Genomic DNA, 19,459 nt, shown 5'->3' on the forward strand with positions numbered 1-19,459 from the left:
AAGGCAGGGGGGGTAAAATCCTTAGGTGTTCTTAAGAAATCTGGTTGGCTAGCAAAAATAGAAATAGTGACGCTTGACGTTTTTAAATTTATCAGAACCAGCATACCTCACTTGGGTCAGCCAGTGCTCTATGAACAATATGGTAAGTCTTCCACTTTAAATGTCCTTGTAGATTTAAGACTTGTAGGAAGTGCAGGAACAAAAAAATGTTCTATTCCAAAATGACCAATTAGAATAAAAATATTTACACATTTACCCTCCCATCATTACAGTAGATTAATACAAAGAGGAAAAAAATGAAAAACGACGCAATTACATTCTCTTTAATGCCACGTTGAGGGGGTTGTGTGACCTTTTCCCAGCTCACGGCATCCAGAAACACAGGCTCTGATTAACAGGCCATTAAATAAAATTACTGCTCCCTCCGCAGAAACAATACAATTACACAACGGAGCAATTGTGCAATTAAATCACCAAATCGAGGTAACGCACTGTACATTTCTTTTAGTATAGCAAGCGGCAAGCATACAGGATGTGCCAGATCCCGCTGGAGAATTAAGCAGCAATAGATTGCTACTTTATTAAATGTCAGTAAACACAATCAGACCCATATTTCCTTTTTTCCTGTCCTCACAAGGATATATTCCTGCTGTACGATTACAAAGCTGTACATGTCACCCAATTATTTATACATGGATCATTTCCAGCCCGTGTTTAAAAAAAAATATTAGACTGACCACAGTGGAATTTCTGACATCTTTAAATGATAGGTAGGAGCTTAACCTCTTCTGCTTTTTTTTTTAATACATGCTTTTGAAGTAAATTTTGAGACTTTTTGTTTATACAATCAGCTATTTTCAAAACTACCTCTTTCCATATAGGAAGAAGTCATCTGTTTTCTGACAATGGGTCTACAGAAAATACCTCCTATATTTCTCTGCTCTGCCGAGTCTTACTATTCCCCCCAGAACTAATATGTGGTTAATACCTTGAATCATGTCTCATTCCTCATTTCCTTTTTGGAAGATAAAAAATTAAAAATCAGCTCTGTGACCTCCTGTGTTGCTGCCTACGGGGTACAGAAATGCAGCATTGTCACCATTAGAGAGAAGATCACAGAAGAGTTTCTCCGGCAGACTACAATACAATGCCCTATGGTTGCACCCCAACGCATCCAGCACCTCAATCTAGGTTCTATTGTAGAACAAGGCACAAGCTGCTCTACATCTACAACTGGGAACCAATAAGTGTGCTTCTCAATAACATGAACAATGGCATAGCTAGTCATATTACTATGTCGGCATGTTTACAAACAAACCTAACTTTATTTGTCACTGTGTGTCTCATACAGGCAGTCACAGGCATTATCTTTTGCCTGGGGAATTAAACAAAAAAGAAAAAAAGTTTTGTGCTTGTGCAAGAAATACATATTGCAAAGACACTGGTCACTTTATTCCTGCCATGCTTTTTTACATCTATCAGCTGTTGCAAAAAGTCAGATGGACAAAATAACACAGAGACCTCAGAGTTCTTTTCTATGGCAACATGGTGCACAACGCTCTCTATGTAATAAACTACAGGTTGCATCTGCTCTGGATGGATAAATAAAATGAAATGTAAATGAGCGAATGATTAAACACAAACACGTTTCAGTCTTGGCTTTAAAATATGCTGAGGTAAAGCTTTTTTTCCCTAAATGCTGCACAATCAAAGGTGATTTTGTATTGTAAGCAAAACTCTCTATTACCTGGTGGGCCTTAAAAACAGATCTACATATATGCAGGAAAGTATCATAAATGGGTGTAAAATGTGCAGTGCTGTGCAGACATTCACTCTGAATGACATCACAGCACACATATACAGTAAAAGCACACAATCCTGCACTACAAAACACAGATGTGAATGCACATCCATGGTGGTACACTGTGTTGCTCAAAGGTAGAGTGTTTTTTGTTTGTGCATTATAAAAGTACTTTGCCTTAACACAAAACAATGTTTAGGTGTCAATCGGTCCTTCATTTCAAGCCATTGTTTTTGGTAGTGGAGACAGAACTGATGCAAACAATAATAGAATTCTGACAGAGGCTCCAACCCTTTCCCACACCATTAAAAAGTATTTTGTTGTCTGCCCAACAGTGAAGTATTTTTATTTTAAGGATGTGAGGGGTAACGTGTCTCCCCACATGGTCACAGACAGCAACAGTAACTTGACAGTCTAACACTCCCACCTATTTCAAACTCTCCAAATAATAAACTATAATTATAGTTGAGGCCCATTCTGAATGCCAATTCTGGCTTTTTGTTCCGTCTTTGACACCTCTGGCACTAAGCACCATATAAAACTATGTACCTCCAGGTTGTGCACCTGTATGATGAGTGAAGCGGGACAACAGGTAATGTCTCGGAGACATGGAAGAAAGGAATAACTTTTCAACAACGTAGAGCCAAGTCACCTCTGGGGAGTGAAAGCGTTCCTGTGGGGAACGTGCAGCCTCATCTGCATATTCTAATTGAAATGCTATCAGGTTTACCGCAAGAATGAGCAACGCAAGGAAACTTTCTGCTGATTCAAAGGCAAAAAGAGTGTGCGGTGGGCAAAGTTTATTCTGTACGGGGAGGAGGTATGCGCAATATCCCCGAGCAACACTAAATGAAAGGCGTTCAGCCATGTAATGTTGATGAAGACACAGTAAAACCTTAGCCTGGTTAATATTCCATCTGTCAGAAATGTATGAGGAGATACACAGACAGAAATTATACCAGACTTTAGGAGATTCACTTTTTTTGTGGAAAAAATTGTTTTGCTGACCATTTAAAAAAACTGCTTTGTGACTATGACTCTCCCACTATAACCTCATCCTGTTATTATGTCCCTCCCTCGATGACCTTTACAACCACCCTCTTTTCATTCCCCTCCCTTTATTACCTTATCCTGTTACTATGCCCCTCCCACCATGACATCTCCCTGTTTTTAGGCCCCTCCCACCATTACCTCTCCTTGTTCCCTCCTACCATGACTTCTTGTTTTTATGCCCCTTCCACCATGACCTCTTGCCCCTCGATGTTCCTCTCCCACCATGGTCTAACCCTGCTGCTAAACCCCTCTAACTATGACCTCACTGTTTCCAAGCCACTCCCACTATGACATCATCCTAATACTTACCCCCTATCATCATGACCTCATCCTGTGACTGTGCACAATCCAAGAATGATCTCACCCGGGTAATATGCCCCTCCCTTTAATTGAGCCCCTCCCACTACTAGTTTCTGTTAAACTTTACAAATATATAAAACAACCACACAAAATATATAATTTCAAAAACACATTCACATTCATTTTCAAATTATGCTAGCACAACTACATAAATCCTAAATACCTTTACCAAGACATAAAATGAATTCGTATTCATACTGGTACCCAAAAGGAATGATGTTGATAATGATTTTGTCAGTCTGAGTCATATTAGACATTTCTCATTGAGGTATTTAAAGAAACAAAAAGTAGGATCCCCAGCACTAAATTTTGCAGATCTGAACATACTACATCTCTACTTTCCTACTGTGGTCAGGTTTGGTGTATAAAACATAAAAGTATTGCCCATAAACTATAAAGTTAATAATAAATAATAACACTTGGAGCCAAGGCTATCTAAAATCGATAACTCAAGTTTCACCTTGCACAGATTTTCTTGGAGACTCAGGAGGGAACTTGTTTTGTCCAGAATTCTTTACAGGACAGACAAGCTTCTTTCAGTATAATGCACTAGGCGTAATAAATGACTAAACTCATTGGTAAGAGTATGGCACCTGTATAATGGCTTCCCTAGAGGGTTGACAACAGTCATTATGATGGAGCTATTGATTTTAGATGGTGTTGACCTTTAATAAAAAACAGAGATGCAGAGGTCATCACAGAATTTGTTATAGTACCTGGTGGTGACTGTGGTTGAGTGGCTTATCTTCCACCAATAGTCGGATGGCGGCTTCCCATTTCTCGGGGGTCTGCTGGTCCCAGGCAGCTACCACAAAAACAGCTTGTTTGGAGGGGATCTGAACTTTACGGGCTGTATACACGGCCCCATCTGTTCCAACTTTAAAATCTGGATTGCTGGTTTCATACCAGATGCCCTGCGTTCCACTTTTGCATCCGTTAAATTTAACTGCAAAGACAAGAAATAATAAAAATGGGTCATTATAAAAAGACACAAAATGTGGTGCATCTAACAAGAGAATTCAATGGCATTACAAGTTTTCTACGTATACTCCTGTATAAACCTTTAACAAAAATAAGAAAATAAAATCCAAATTAATAGTTTTATTTTACAGAGGATACTGTGATACTCTATAGCCCTCTCTATCAGTATCTTAACCATCCTAAAGAGAACCTCTCATGACAGTGGCTATAGAAGAATCTGAACATTTAGTGTTACAATTTTGTACTAATAGATTTACTTATGAAAAATACTGATTCACATAGAATGATTCGCTTTTTGGCTTATGAGTCATGCATGAGCAGTCCTGAAATCTGAGTTGCCTACCTGTCAAATGCCTATCCCCACTCCCCACTTTAAAATTACACAGTACCAAATAATAGAGCCCTTGCTGGGAGTGCAAGTCTTTATTGCTATCCATGTTTTATCAGACATCACAGTGTTTACTGCATACTAATTATTCACAAAATGCAGACAGTGGTGCTCAGAATTACCCTGACTGCAGAGAGAACTGATTCCGATTGGAAAAATGTTGTTCACCTGACTGACAGGTCACGTGCCTAGGCTACCTCCCTCCTGCTTTATTCCTATTTTTTAATTTTAACTGTTATTTATTCATTAAAATGTTTATTTTCAAACAACCCTAAATGCCCGCCCCCCAAAAAACCCTCTATATTAAAAAAGCTAAGTACATTTTGTTAAATTGGTGAATCTGATTTTTTTTTTGTTTGGCTTAGATGTTTTGTGTTAAAAAAACACTCTTCTTGGTTCCCAGTATGGTAAAAATATTTTAATTTGGATCAAATCAAAGTAAATAAACAAGCATAACTGCTGCAGTATCAGTATGTTCTGGGTCATTTTCATTGCAGTGATGGTGCCACAGAGGATTGTAGCCCCCCACTTCCTGACAGGCTGAACTTGAAGCCGGAGAGCTGCAATTAGTAGAACCTTGCTACATTTTTTGTGTAGGAAGGCTCCAAATGAATATTTATTAAATGCACATTAGGACGTTCTCTATCTACATGTACGGATAGAAGTGTCAGCCGATGCACTGTTAAATCAGCAGCCGCCAAGAACGAGTGTCATTTTTCTCCTGTAGAAGCCGATGGGTAAAGTTACCCGGCATTTAGGAAAAACAGGAGAACCGAAGCAATTATCTGAGGAGGATTCTTGTCTCTGCAATTTCTCTGTCAAGTCATGTATGATTTAATTACTATTTATTCAGAAGGAAAACCAACCAAAAAGCAGATTAATTTCTGACTGCGTTTTCTCATACCCCACCTACTCAGCCGCCACCTTGATATCCCTTTAGGTTGGTATTAAATGACTCCCCAGGCATCTCCTCTGAGGCCCTCTGCTTTTTTCACCTCTACAATTAAGCTGCCAGCTCCCAGAGGATTCTGTGACTGCCTGCAGACTGCAGATGTGCTGCCTTTTAAGGTGTGTTGTGCTGACTACGTATGTCCAAGAAAAAAATGTGCTTTCTATGGGTCAGTTATCAACTGCCACAGTCCAGCGATTTTTTTTACGCACTAATAAGTTACCTAATGCACATTCAAAGAGCAACCCAAGGTAACACATAAATCAGTGAACTGCCAAACTTACTAAGGAAAGGCTGTAGCTGTGCTATAATTAGGATATAAATTAGGCTGCGTTTTCACTTCCAGTAAGATTCAGCTGCATATTAAAACTGCTTTTGCATGGGACTGCAACCTCTCATCGAATGATTCTGTACTGTGCATTCATCTCCTTAGAGGGTAGCTGGGAACCAAAGAGCATACTGACCTTCATTTTTGCAGGCTTGGATTTGTTTCAGACAACAAGGGTTTGTTACACACATTACATGAGGTCACAGCACCATCTAGTGATGTAACATGAAAAAAAAATGTCATTCTTTTCTAATAGAATTTTGAGGGGGGGAGGGATCACATGGTTTTTTATTTAAGTTTATACAGTAACTGACAACTGTAAATGATAAAAAAAATTGTTGGTGACGAGTTTTAGCGGGGTCGTTTTTACATTTAAGACCACTTTACACATTTCACTGTGAGGTAACTCATATGATTAGAAAACATGCACTGTGCTGCTGTGCAGTGTTTTTCCCTGCATTGGACTGCTCTGTCAGCCACATTCAACATGACTGGGCTAACTTGATGCCGTGCACATCAAAATTCAAAAATGCATGCAATGACACAACACATAGAACCTATGTAATTTATTCATGGCAGGAACAAATGGATGGCTCATCTTTCTATTCCTATCAACCTAAACCAGTACATAAAATACAAGATGGGCAAAGCAGCTCCCCAGAAATCACCAAGAGAGCCTGCGAACGGTAGTCTGCGTCACTCACTGCCTGTGACTATATAGACACACGCACACTCATATTGGATACTCTGCAAATCTCTTTAAATGATTGCCTCGAGATGGATTTAGATTTCAGATAGTCCCAGGTGAAATTCACAGAACTGACAGCCTGCCGGTAATTAGCACGTCTTCCATGTAACCACACCCCAAAATGTACTTTTTTTTGTAAGAAATCTGCGCTCAGAGAAGCCTTCATTTTTAACAGGAGCCAAACATGCCCAGTGATGCACATGGCATGCTGGGGAACTGATTAAGAATAGACAAAGTCATTTCTGAGGCTCTCATTAGCGGTCTACTGGGCTTTACCCTTTAACCTCTTCAATTTTAATTACTCATAAAAGCTGCTCTTGAATGAGAGGATCTGGAGAGGAATAGCAAAAAAGTGAAAAAGCTTCACACAGCTTGCTGGCAGGTGTGGATAAATCGCTCAAGGCTTATCGCAGGGACCGCCATGTCTTGGCCATACGGTGTAACAGAGATGATGGAGTAAGCTGTAACATTACAGGAGGAAGAGAGAGAAAAAGAGAGAATAGCGAGATGTCTGAACTGTGTACAATGAAAATCAAATCAGGAGAAAAAGGGGCCACTAGGTTCATTAATGCAAATGAAAGGAATCACGTGTGTCACGTTTTTTAGACAGAAGCACGAAAACAATCCCAATCCATTTCCTGAAAGTAGTCAGTGTACGCAATTGATGCACCAAGACTATTTAAAAACTTTGAAGAGTTAAAATGGGAATATTCACCATACTTATACATGGATCATGACTTGATGTTTTCTGAAACAGCTGAGTAGGGAAACTGTGTCCCCCTGTATGCATTTCAAGGATTGGTTACCAGTTCTGACTGAAGTGTTCCATTCATTTTACAAAACTTGAACTGCAGGCAAACAGTTGAATACACAGATACAATTCAGCAAGGCAGTTGACAATACTTTTGATTCTACATTTAATGATTGTAAAAGAAGTACAGAAGCATCCTCTGTCTACCCCAGCTTGCAGATTGTAGAGCAAAAGAGCAGCATGACGCTGACGAGGTCATCCTTTTTCTCCTATCTCCATGTTCTTTGTCAGCATATTTGTACAAAGCACTACTAGCTTACACTTCTGCTTCTCTCTCTACTCATATTTAATGATGAATTCATGAATAACGAGCTGCATTCATTTGTGTGGTTTATGCAGGATTGAGGCACAGGGATCAAAACACCTGACCCTTTGTCTAAAATTTAAGCTTGTGGAGGAGCTAAAGCATGATGTTATATTGTACGGGTACATCATACATATCATTGCCGTTTATTATGCTGACCATAACAATAAATCAGATTTCAGGCTTTATTCTGTAGAAATTTTAAGTTAGGAAATTGTTTGGCACACTATGTGTGAGAAAATGCATCTTTGGAACAAAGTACAGTTTATTCTGTATTATGTATATTCTATGGAAAACCCGTATCTTTAGGGGGGTGATTCATCCTTACTTTCTGTCTTGGTCGCCACTGACACAAAAAGTAAGGACAAATCCTAATTGCAACAGTTGTCACTAGAACAGGAGGTGCAGAGAAATTTCCTCCCACTTCCTGTAGTGTTTATTAGACAGGAAGTTAGGGAAAATCTTCTCACCCAGACAAACAACAAAAAGACTTGACAGGTAGCTGCCAGACGACACAGCTTTCTTGCATCCACACACAACTGATACATCACTATTGGGTCAGGCCAAACTTTATTATGCCTATGAGCACAGTATGATCGGAAAGTTTGCTGGTACTTTATTCCAAGACAAAGCGAGACAATTTTTGTTTTAAAATTCCACATTCCTCCTACACTGTACTGCACAGTGCTTATAAATAAGATAATAAAGTGGAAAATGTACTTTTGTGGCGAGAGCAATTGCATTTTTAATAACTAGTTATTTTTAACTGTGAAATACGGGCACATAAAGTGGCTTTCAGCTTGGAACATAAATATCACAAGAGCGGCGCTGAATAATCCAACAACTGCGCAAATTAGCCGGCAAAATATTTACCTCTGTCATCTATTTGTTCCAAAGGATGTCATGGGTTACACTGAAAGTCAGAGGGGAGGATTTTGGAAGGAAATGATGGTGAAAAATGTGAGGTTCAGGTTATTACTGGAGAGGAAACAAATCAATGTTCCCTATTATTATTGGTAAGGATCTAGTCAAGGTCCCTGTTGTTTTCTAATAGATTAGAAACAAGGTCTTCTCATTTATGGAGAAGATATAAGCTAGGTTATCCCTAACTATAGATACAAAACTAGGCAGGTCCTCATATTTATGGAGAAGAAATAAGTGAACTGGAAAATATATTAATAGGGAAAAAACAAATAGGAAATCAATGATATAGAAGGTCTCTTGGTGAATAAGATGGATTTTATACAGATAACAAACTACTGACTTAGCATTAGTATAACCAAACTTTCTATCATTCCTCCTGGTCACAGAATCCCCTTGAATACTGCATATTACAAACTCACAAATGAACAAGCACAAATAATAACTGTGGTACGTTTTCCAGTGTTTCAGTTTATTAAAGTCTTCAAAGTGGCCTTTTCATTTCCTTTTTTTATACTGAAGCATAAATACATTCTTGATTTATCAGAATATATAGCAACAGTATATTGTTTCGTCAGCACGCTCCACATTAAAAGTAGTCATTATGTTAGGTGACTAGCCTATAGAAGATAGAATATGTCATTTGTATGCTGCAGTCAGGAATAACATTGCCTCTGTCATTTCTTATCCACTGATCAAACTGTATAAAAGTATATACCCCCCATAAAGTCAGCTCCTCCACCAAGCAATCAGCAGGTAACAGTAGGTGGTTCTTTATCACTCACTGCATTTATTGTAAGGGGTTGCTGAGGATAACATCTACTTGTAGCTTTTCCCTCAAGCGGTTCACTGGCAAGTGGTAACTGCACTGCCAGTCTGAACATGGCCTTTGTCATTTATTTCCTGTGAATTTGTGATGGGTCCACCCACTGGAAGCGTCACATCAAATAGAATTCACAGTACTGCTGTATTGAACATTGCTCATCTACTACATCAGTTGTACAGTGCACTAGTAAGGTTTCTGCTAGATATGAGAAAGATCCTACCAGAAGAAATAACACTAAATTTAGAGTATGTAGTTTTATTAAATCAGTGTTGCTGACTTTAATGGATTGTAAGGATCAAGAGTTATTATTTCTAAAGTTTAAGTACAGACAATTTTATTTGCAGGCATTTAGGTTGGGGGGTTTAATATACCTTACAAGGGTTGTATGAAACCCTTTCTCTCTGTCCTGGATAAATAGTTTTCTCCATCTTGGCCTCTTCACACTGATTTGAAAGATTTGCTCTCATTACCCACACCTGAGAAAATCTCTGAATTGTAGGAAAGCTGCAGTGTCTGCATCCCTTTAGACATAGAAACAATCTATATTGCAGTGGATGGCTAAATTGTACTGCAGATTTCTGAGAAAAACAATCACACAGCAAACTGTAATTAGTGTCCATTTTAGAAAGCTCAAATTGAAATCAGGTAATTTTATTAACATTACAGTACATATGAACCTATGTTTAGCATTGGACACAGAATCCTGCTTGTATAAGACCAGTGTGTACAGCAAGCTTTGGTAAAGCTTTAAAATACCACCCAGCTCTTATTTGTGGTAATAAAGTACAGAGAGTGCTGACAGTCACAAAACAAACTGCTAGCAAACTTTACTGATATTCAGCATTACTTGAAATTTGCTGAAAGCCTGTCATATCTTAATGGAAACTTGTTTAAAGGGACATACAACAAAATCTGTGTTTAACATACCCACAATGGAAAAATTACCATCAGGCTTGATAGGAACTTTGCAAATGCTTTGTAAAAGCCTGCTGTATACAATGGTAATAGCAGCTAAAGCCCATGTGAACAAGGTGTAACTACATAACATTTAGTTTGCCAGGACTTTAAGGAAAAAAATCACTTCCTGTCTTTATGCACTCCACCAATGGCTGCAATTCAGGGCGGGTTCTCAGATGGTGACAACAGTGGTTCCTGTTGGTGCAATGTGTGCTTGAAATTAGCAATGCAAAAGCACTACAGAGAAAGGGTTGTCTCATGGGAATGCACCCAAAGATAAAATCTGAATGGCAGGTATCAAGTGAGAAATAATAAAAAAAATAAAAGTATTGTTTATATATGATTTAAATGATTGGTTTATATTTACTTGTTTCTTTATGGCTTGTGTAATATCTGTGTACACCTCTTCAGCTATCCCCCTCCATCACAGCGCCCCCTGGCAGGCTGAAATTGCTGTTTAAGATGGCAATATAACTGCGTTTCTTTTTAAGCTAGGTATTTATGAGCTCCCACCGACTGGTCTCCAAATCAAGACGTTACCATGTAAAACAGCAACCAATTTGCTGCAAATTGCAGCTGCAACGGGGGAATAATTTCCAAATGGACCCATTATGGGCATTTGCATAAAATTAAAATTCTTAAAAATGAGCAACATGTTGAGATGGTGGATTATCAACAGCGCAGAGGAAAGCAAGGCATTGTGGGTACGAGGCAATAGACTTTCCTTTCAGCGTCTGCTCTGAATGAGAGTAAGCGGCTGGAGGTGCTCCAATAAGAGGCGATAAAACTGAGAAAAACACAGAGAGCAGGCAGCTACAAACATAAAAGTATAATATATACAGTAGTTACTGGAAATAAGACACACTGGAGATCACATGTGAGAACTAAGGGAAGAAAGAATAGTGAGGCACTAATTTTAAATTTCTAACCTGCGCTAAAGAAACGAGGGCTGAGTTGTCATTTATTTTGTTAATGTTGCTCTACAGCAGCTGTAAGTTGCTCTGAAGAAACTGAACAAACCTGAACATCTGTATACAAGTTAGATAAATGGATCCATTGGCCATATTTGTCACCATAATAGGTGTCCCCATTGGCAGATTTTTACCTGCTTATTGTTCTTTTTGGTGACAACTCAAGAATTTTGGATTTACTATTGTTTAATGGGTCCACACTTCAATCACAGTACCAACAATTTTTAGGAAGTCCAACCTTATTTATTATTATTATACAGTATTTCTATAGCACCAACATATTACACAGAGCTGTACAGTTCCATAGTCATGTCACTAGCTGTCCCTCAGAGGGGCTCACAATCTAATGTCCCTACCAAATTCATATGTCATTACCACAGCCTAAAGTCAATGTAAACATAAACATGGGGAGAACATACAAACTCCATGCAGATAGTGTCCTGGCTGAGATTTGAACCTGGGACCCAGTGCTGCAATAGGGGGAATGCTAATCTGAGCTATCAGGCTGCCCCAGTATACATTTACACGCAGACCACTTACAGAAATGCCTTTACGTAGATTTAAATTAAACAAACTTCTATTTGACACCTATGGTAAATCATTGGGGGTGGCTTAAATGCTCATCAACTGTATTTTGTGATAGTATAGGTTCTATAGTTTTCTGCATAAAAAGATTGCCTTCACTGGTTAATAGTAGCTAATTACTTCATATCTATCCAATCATTTATATCTATCTTCATTATATTAGAGTCTGGGTACATTGGATGTGTTCTCCAAGATGAGACTGAAGGATGCTGATACATCTGGTGGCTCCACATGACCATTGATGTTCCTGCTGTGTGTGGAATCCTTTATTTCCCTTTCAGACTTAGTTATTGCATTTTACTTATAAAGTACCCATTGCCTTGTAGAATGCACAGTGGATGTCAGATATGAAATGACTGACAATGTTAAAAACTGGTGGGTGATGCAGTGATTGACACTGATCAACTGCAATTTCACTGCACAATATCACTAAGTGTCCTCCTGACAGTGGTCATCAAGACAAACCAAGACCAGGTATTACCCAAGGTGAACGGGGAGCACAGGTAACAATTACATGTGCTATCCAGAACTAATACAGGAGAATAGGTTTTGATTTACATACACCTTGATCACATTTGGTCACAATTCTAAACCTATAATCCCATAAAAACTCTTTGAATTAATTGACTGACAAATAATGTACTTTGATAATAGCATGCAAATGAGTAAATCTATTTGGCCTTTGGAGAAAAAAAGGGTTAAGTCCCCCATCACATTTAATATGTTGCATGCTATTCATGAGGTCCATTTTGCCGGGAGGGATTACTAATTGCAGAACTTCAACGTTCCTCCCATGCCCTTAAAATGCTCCGAGCCAAAACTGCTTCCGACAAATGACATACGGATAATTAAGAGGGAACGCTCAGGTTCTTCATTAAGCTTTCAGCAATGATTTGCAAGAAATGAGAATTTTGTGGGCTCATGCGAGGAAAAGGGGCAGAAAGGGCTTCGTGGTTTAAGGGAAAGAAGATAAATAGCCAGGAAAAAAGTTAACTTGAGAAATCCAAGATAAAATCCAAAGGTGCTGAAAAATTAGAAGGAAGGTAATGCCCAGGACCAGGCTTCTAATTTTTCTCTGTATTAATAATTGTATTTATATTTCATAAACACCCCTTCTACTCATTTTACAACTATTCACTGTTCCTTCTTTTTTACAGTTTTGCCATTTGCCTTAGATGAACTATGGCCAGAAAACTCCCTTGATATACAGTAATGGCTACTATAAAGCACCCTAGCTTTTATCAGAACAGGTAGTACACACCATAGCACATAGCATCCTTCTGAGAGCAGTCCTTGACATCACTGCCAACAAATCCAGATACTACTTGTGACTTCACCAAAAAATACCACTTGCCTGGCTGTCATCAGATTTAGTTCACTTTTTTGGCTGAACCGGAACTGGTATACAGATCAGGAGTTGCTGGTTGCTTGCCTGCCTAAAGCCCTGTACAGATGTCAGACTGATGTCAGATGTCTTATGTCAGATATCGTCATATCCACATAATGTTGTTGATCTCCTCCTACATTTCCTGTGTTTTAGTGTTGTCTGCATGTCATTGCTCTGGAACAGCTTCCTGAGACAACCTGACAACAGTAGACTTTATCCGAATGTGATAAGGGTGGCAACCTTAGACTGCAGTTGTCACCACACAACATGGAGTGCCTGAACAAGGCCCCTTTAGCGCCCAAACAGGTTTTGTTTTAATAAAAGCTGCAGAATTAAAAATGTCTGAACACAACTTTTGAAATGACATTACAACAAATCCTTTATTAGATTTTAATCCTAAATGACATTGTAGTTGTGCACACTGACCTGTATGAAAAGGCATGTTGAAGTATAATGTGCATTTACCCAAAGTATATGTGAAAGGGTCCTAAAATCCTGGATTTTCCTCCCATTTTAGCTCAGAGAGGTAATGAAGTAGAGGTGTCAGATATTACTAACACTGACTGTAATAGAGAAGGGATTGTGGTCAGCCAACATTTTCATTTCCCTCCTTCTTTTTACTGCAGCATTATGTGACAAGTCCTCCTAACATTTCCTATGACGCTGCAGAGACTCAATATGCAGGAGCGGAGCACAGTATGGACAAAGGTTAGAAGTGCTGTGAGCATTACAATAATTAGCCTGCGTATGCCATCTGAGAGAATGAAAACCGTCCCCCAGCCTTCCCTGTACCCTCTATTAAACACAAAAGCCAAGCAGTTCGTTAATAATTTCTCTTCATTTATAATGACCTCCTCTGCTAATTTACTTCTGAAGCCACAAGAATTGGTTGGGCTACAGCTTTACCTCACCTCACCTTATAATTAGGGAGCAATAAAGATTGTCATTAAAAAGAAATGGCGTTCGGACAAACTAGCAGGATGTTTTCTATCGATCATTTCTACAATGAAGAGATAATATACAAACCAGGTGAAATCCATGTCACAAATATGAAATAAAAAAAATTCTTAGTGGTTTTGGTCAGTTTTTCACCAGTGTGAATATATGGGAGGACTGAGCAGGGAGGGCAACAGTACTTCCCCGGCAGTGTCATCTACCAGTTCTAGTACCCAATGTGGCCAAAAGTGAACACCTCTCCAAATGATCCATGTGTTTCTAGTGAAGGGTACTGGTATAGCTACAGCATACAAAGACACTTTGGAAACATTTTGAAACATTACTTTTCTGTTCCAGCATGACAATGACATGCTCCTGTGTACAAAGTCTAAAACACATAGGATCAGGCCCATAGTTTGATGAGTTTGGTGTGAAAAAACATTGGGGTGTGCTCCTGTTGGCTGGTGGTGGCTAGGAAACAACTGAATGTCTAATCTGCTGGTTGATGGGTGAAGTGATAATGGTACAGAAATCAGGAAAACATATAATGCAAAGGAGATATTGAACCCATTGCCTAGCATATCACCCGCAATCAAATTTGTGTGTTGTGGCACTCTATAGAACAAGCGAGTTGCAGCACACTGTACATACTCAATGGGGTGCAATTGGTAAGTATTACATCTGTGCTTTATAAATGTCTTGTAGTGTGAATCAGCCCTTTTCCACATTTTATATGTCTGGGACTTTTTCAGCTAGCAGTGACTTTTTCTATATCTTACACCTGAATGCAGAAAGAAGAGTGAGATTTTTATGGTTGCTGTATTTAAATTGTCATAGAATTATTAAAAAGAAGTGGAACTAACTTGCACAGCTAAATATTGGCAATATTTGGGGGCAAAGCAAGGTGGGAAGCCTTCCCCAGAGGAGACCCAAAAAGTGATTGGTTGAGAACTTAACCTGTGATTCAAAGCACCTAAAACCCATGTTATTAAAATAATGGTTTTGGGTGGGGCGACCCTTTGACAAAAAGCTACTATACAGAGATGCTTTATATATTTTTACTTGTTTTAGCTCCCATACAGTTTTAATTAAGCATCTGTTTAAAATAAGTATGAGAAAATGCCATGCTACCGCTGTGAGCCCATCAAATATTCTGAAATAACTTGCAACAAAGCCCTGTTAATTTTTTATAAGCACCCCAATTATTTCATCCCCCCACAAAATGCCGCTCTGTACATCTCCCTGTTTTACAGCTAAAAGTCCTGTATTTTCTATTTTTCGCTCCTGCTGCTAGTAGTGTGATGGTGATAATGCTGATGTTGCAGCTGGGAGCTGAATAATATAAATATCTTCCTCCAGCAACTAGAATTACAATTAATTATTTATACCTCACCGACAAACTCCCTGGCTCTGTGCAGTGCAGAATACCATACAGCACCACTGTCCTGGGTGGGTCATTAGTGGGGATTCTGGGTAATGTGTCTGACCTAACCTCAGACAGAAGTATATGAGAAAGACTATACATTTAAAGAACCAATAAAAAAGCTATTAATATTGGTCACAATTATGTAACTGTCTTCCTTTATCTGTATGCTATTTAGTCTTTAAAGGATGTAGCTGTAAATGTTAACCTTTTTTTGTCAGACATAAAATGGTGGTTGCTAGAAATAGTATGGAAACTGCTTCAATCAAGTCCAACCTCTTGGGTGGTAGATGGCTTTATTCTTGGCACTTACCAGCGGTCATATATATGTGTGATTCCCATCAGAAAACTGCTATGTTTATGTCCAGCTTGACTATTTAGTTTAGAGTCAAGGTACACAGACACTTGAGTTTTACTTCCGATGTGGATTTGTAAATCATTATGTTTAGAACACTCATACTATGTGTTGTGCTAATATAGGTTAACACATCACAGCACAATGTACATACTGTATGGTTAACAACACTTCCCCCTTGTATTGCATTTAGGGCCTGAGCTGAGTTAGTTTATAGTGAGCCCCCCTTGAATCTTGGGCACTGAACACCCATCAGATTTCAAGCTCTTTTGCAATGAAAGCATGCCTCATTTTTTTTTCAGAAATTCTTAGCGACAGGGGTTAAAAATCCTGTCCAATTACATTTATTTCTCTGTAGATAAGATGGTGCCATCAGCTGTCAGCACTGTTCTTCCAGCCTTCTTCCCTTCTCCTTTCACCATCTGCAGAAGCGTATATGATTGTACAAGAGGGAGATGAATTCCCCCTCCCTTCCCCGGGGACGCAGACAGCAATGAAACACATTTTTAACTGCAGTAAGAAAAGTTAAGAAACTCTGGGAGAATTGTACTGCTGTCTGTGTCACCTTTCGGAAGATTTTCTCTCACTTCCTGTCTGGGAGACAGGTGTAAGGCAGAATAGGAAGTGAGAAAAGTGGAGACAACAGTTACATTCTGTGAATCTATCCCTTCTCTGCTCAATTCAATTGAAATCATTATCATTTTCACCAGAAAGTGACTCAGTAGTAGTTTTCATTTGTTACTGTGGTGCCATTATTTCTTTCTCTTTAACATTTTTTTACATAGTGATCAGTTTTTTTTAATTCCATTCTTACCATGATAGCACTCCATGATTGGCACCATGAACGGCAGTAGTACTGCTATGTGCATGCCCCTGGGGCTACAAGCCAAGATATAGAGCACACAAAGTACAAAAAGTATTGTGGGATTACCACTTCATCACAATGAGATATGTAACCATGTACATGGAGTTACTGAGAAGAGTGAATGGACAGTCATGGTCCATGGACTTCTAAATCCAGGAAAATCTACACACCTACTGGATCCTAATAGAGGTGGGAATACATTGTAATTTTATATGTAATATAGTAGAACTTTAGTGAGGTGAGTGGAGCCACTGCCCTAATGGAAGTAAATGCTTAGTAAAACTGCCATTTTGTACCTTATTTCATCCTTTGATAGATCTCCTTACTGCTTGCAGCCTTTTACTGTCTACATCTGCACACCAAAGATGGCGGCATGATAATTTTTTAGGGCAAGATGTCTGTTGAAGAGTGGGCCAGATCTGTGAAATGTGTTTTGGAACAGCCATTGTGATTCCTATCAGAAGCCAAATGACAGGATGACCAAAGATTACAAGTGGGAGACAGGAACACAGCATTGTCATCCTATTGCTGCACGTGCCAGACCTTCATGGCAAGATTGCCAAGTATTATTTTATCAAAATATTTTAAAATAATAAAATTACCTTACCAAGTTAAAATTTACTTGAAATGTTAGTCCTTATGTTTACATATACTTTAACCCATGCACAATTCCCAAATGAAATGACATACAAATCCAGAACATTTGTTCTCTTGTTCAGAATGTGCTGATTTGATAAAAGTATCGGTGGCATAAGGTGGTTATTTACGAATAAACCACTAAGTAAACGGACAAAAAGCAAGAAAAAAAAAATTCAAACATCTGCATTCAAGGTATTTCATGGCAACGATCTAAAACTGCTGTTTCTAGATTATAACTTTCTTTGACTTAGCCCATTTTCTGCAGCTGCTATCTGGGAAAAGAGAAGGCGTTAATATTTTCACTAATGCTATGTAATTCCACCTGCTTTATGCTGTTTAAAACATATATACACAAACAGGAAGTATAAATAACAGAATTGAGTGACTCCATTATAATGGCGGATTGTCAGGAGGCACAGCGGGGCTCCTGCGTGTAGCACAGAGTGCTGAATAGGAGGAGGGGCATATGGCGCTGAGAGTTACTGACAGCCATATTAAATGTCCCTGTGACAAGCTGGTTTCCGCTGTGACAGCTGTAATTCTGCTGTTCTCTGGTCGAAAATGAGATAAATGGAAATTATTGTTGTTCTCTCTTGTTTTTAATTGTCTAGTAATTACATGGGTTTTTTTTTCTACATTTCTAAACAAGGCCTTGCGTAAGCACGATTGTAAAAGCAAACATTAACTTCTCCATATGTATGCCTTCAGCTTGTTTTGGTATCTCCTCAATAATACACAAACATTACACTAGATTAATTGTTTATGGAGAAATTTACATTTATCAATTTCTTCCAGTTTTTCCATTGTCCGTAATACTATATCCCATACATGTCTGGGAAACGTTTTAATAAGTATCTCCTTCATATCTCATTCATGGATCCAAATACAGGAATTTCAATACAGTTAGAGGGGCACAAAAGTGTATGTGAGGCAATGATTGCAGGAAACATTACCCATTATCCCTAGTTGCAGTGCTAAATCTGCATTGTACTAATTAATTTTAGGATTCCCAGACTCTGACCCCAGTTGGCCAAAAATCCCACAATAGAATACTGCCAATACAATCAGTACCCAACCATTCCAGGTTCACCATGCCTGGTGCGCTTCTGCAGTGCTGTGATTCACTCCATCCCAAAGCATTGACTTATTTTAGGATTGCTATATTCTTTTTACTTGGATCTTAACAATGGTATGAGCTTCTTTTTTCCCACAAAAAGAACAAAACAGCACCATTACCTGGCCTTTTAACCATCATCTCGCCAAGAATTCACTGGTACACTACCACCAATCACATGAAATGGTATTGCAAATTGGCAACAAGTAAACATACAAACTAGTTTTTTTCAGGCTTCCAGATGAGTAAGTGGGTGATAACTGTACATGTGTAATTGCACATGTTTCTATGAGCTAATGCCACTGGGTATATGTCTGTGCTTCCTACTCCATGGCATAAAAATGCAGGCTAGGTTAATCAAAACATTTATATTTATGCCTGGATGATTAGACAAGTCACATGTTCATAATATCATACAATCCTCTGATGTCTCTAGTAATTTTGATAATTTATAAATTCCCCCCCCCTTGCTATTAGCAGGATATTTGCTGAGTTTGCAAACTCTCACAGGTTGTAATTAGATTTCCATAAGAAGGGCCACCAATCCCCCCATCGTACAGGACGGAAGTTTCTCGCTGTCCCTGCGATGCGGGCACATAGACATAGATGCTGTGTAATTACAAACTCTTGTTTTACCCCACTGGTTAATTGCTACATTGCTAAATCAATGCCGGCCACGACTTTCATTTGCAGCAAAGTAATTAATTGCAACGAGGAGATGTTTGGAGACGGGAGCTGTGACACCCGCTACACAGAC

At 38.8% G+C, this 19,459-nt stretch overlaps 1 protein-coding gene across 1 annotated transcript in view; it reads right to left on the reverse strand.

Annotated features, from left to right (window-relative positions):
* The window catches only part of CDH4 (cadherin 4), a 382,192-nt gene that overhangs the window by 104,068 nt on the left and 258,665 nt on the right, over positions 1 to 19,459 (reverse strand). The window contains exon 3 of the mRNA XM_072413664.1: positions 3,931 to 4,160. Within this exon, the coding sequence (XP_072269765.1) occupies positions 3,931 to 4,160 (230 nt within the window). The remainder of the gene's footprint in view (positions 1 to 3,930; positions 4,161 to 19,459) is intronic.

The sequence above is a fragment of the Pyxicephalus adspersus genome, chromosome 6 (genome assembly GCF_032062135.1).
Source record: "Pyxicephalus adspersus chromosome 6, UCB_Pads_2.0, whole genome shotgun sequence".
NCBI lineage: Eukaryota > Metazoa > Chordata > Amphibia > Anura > Pyxicephalidae > Pyxicephalus > Pyxicephalus adspersus.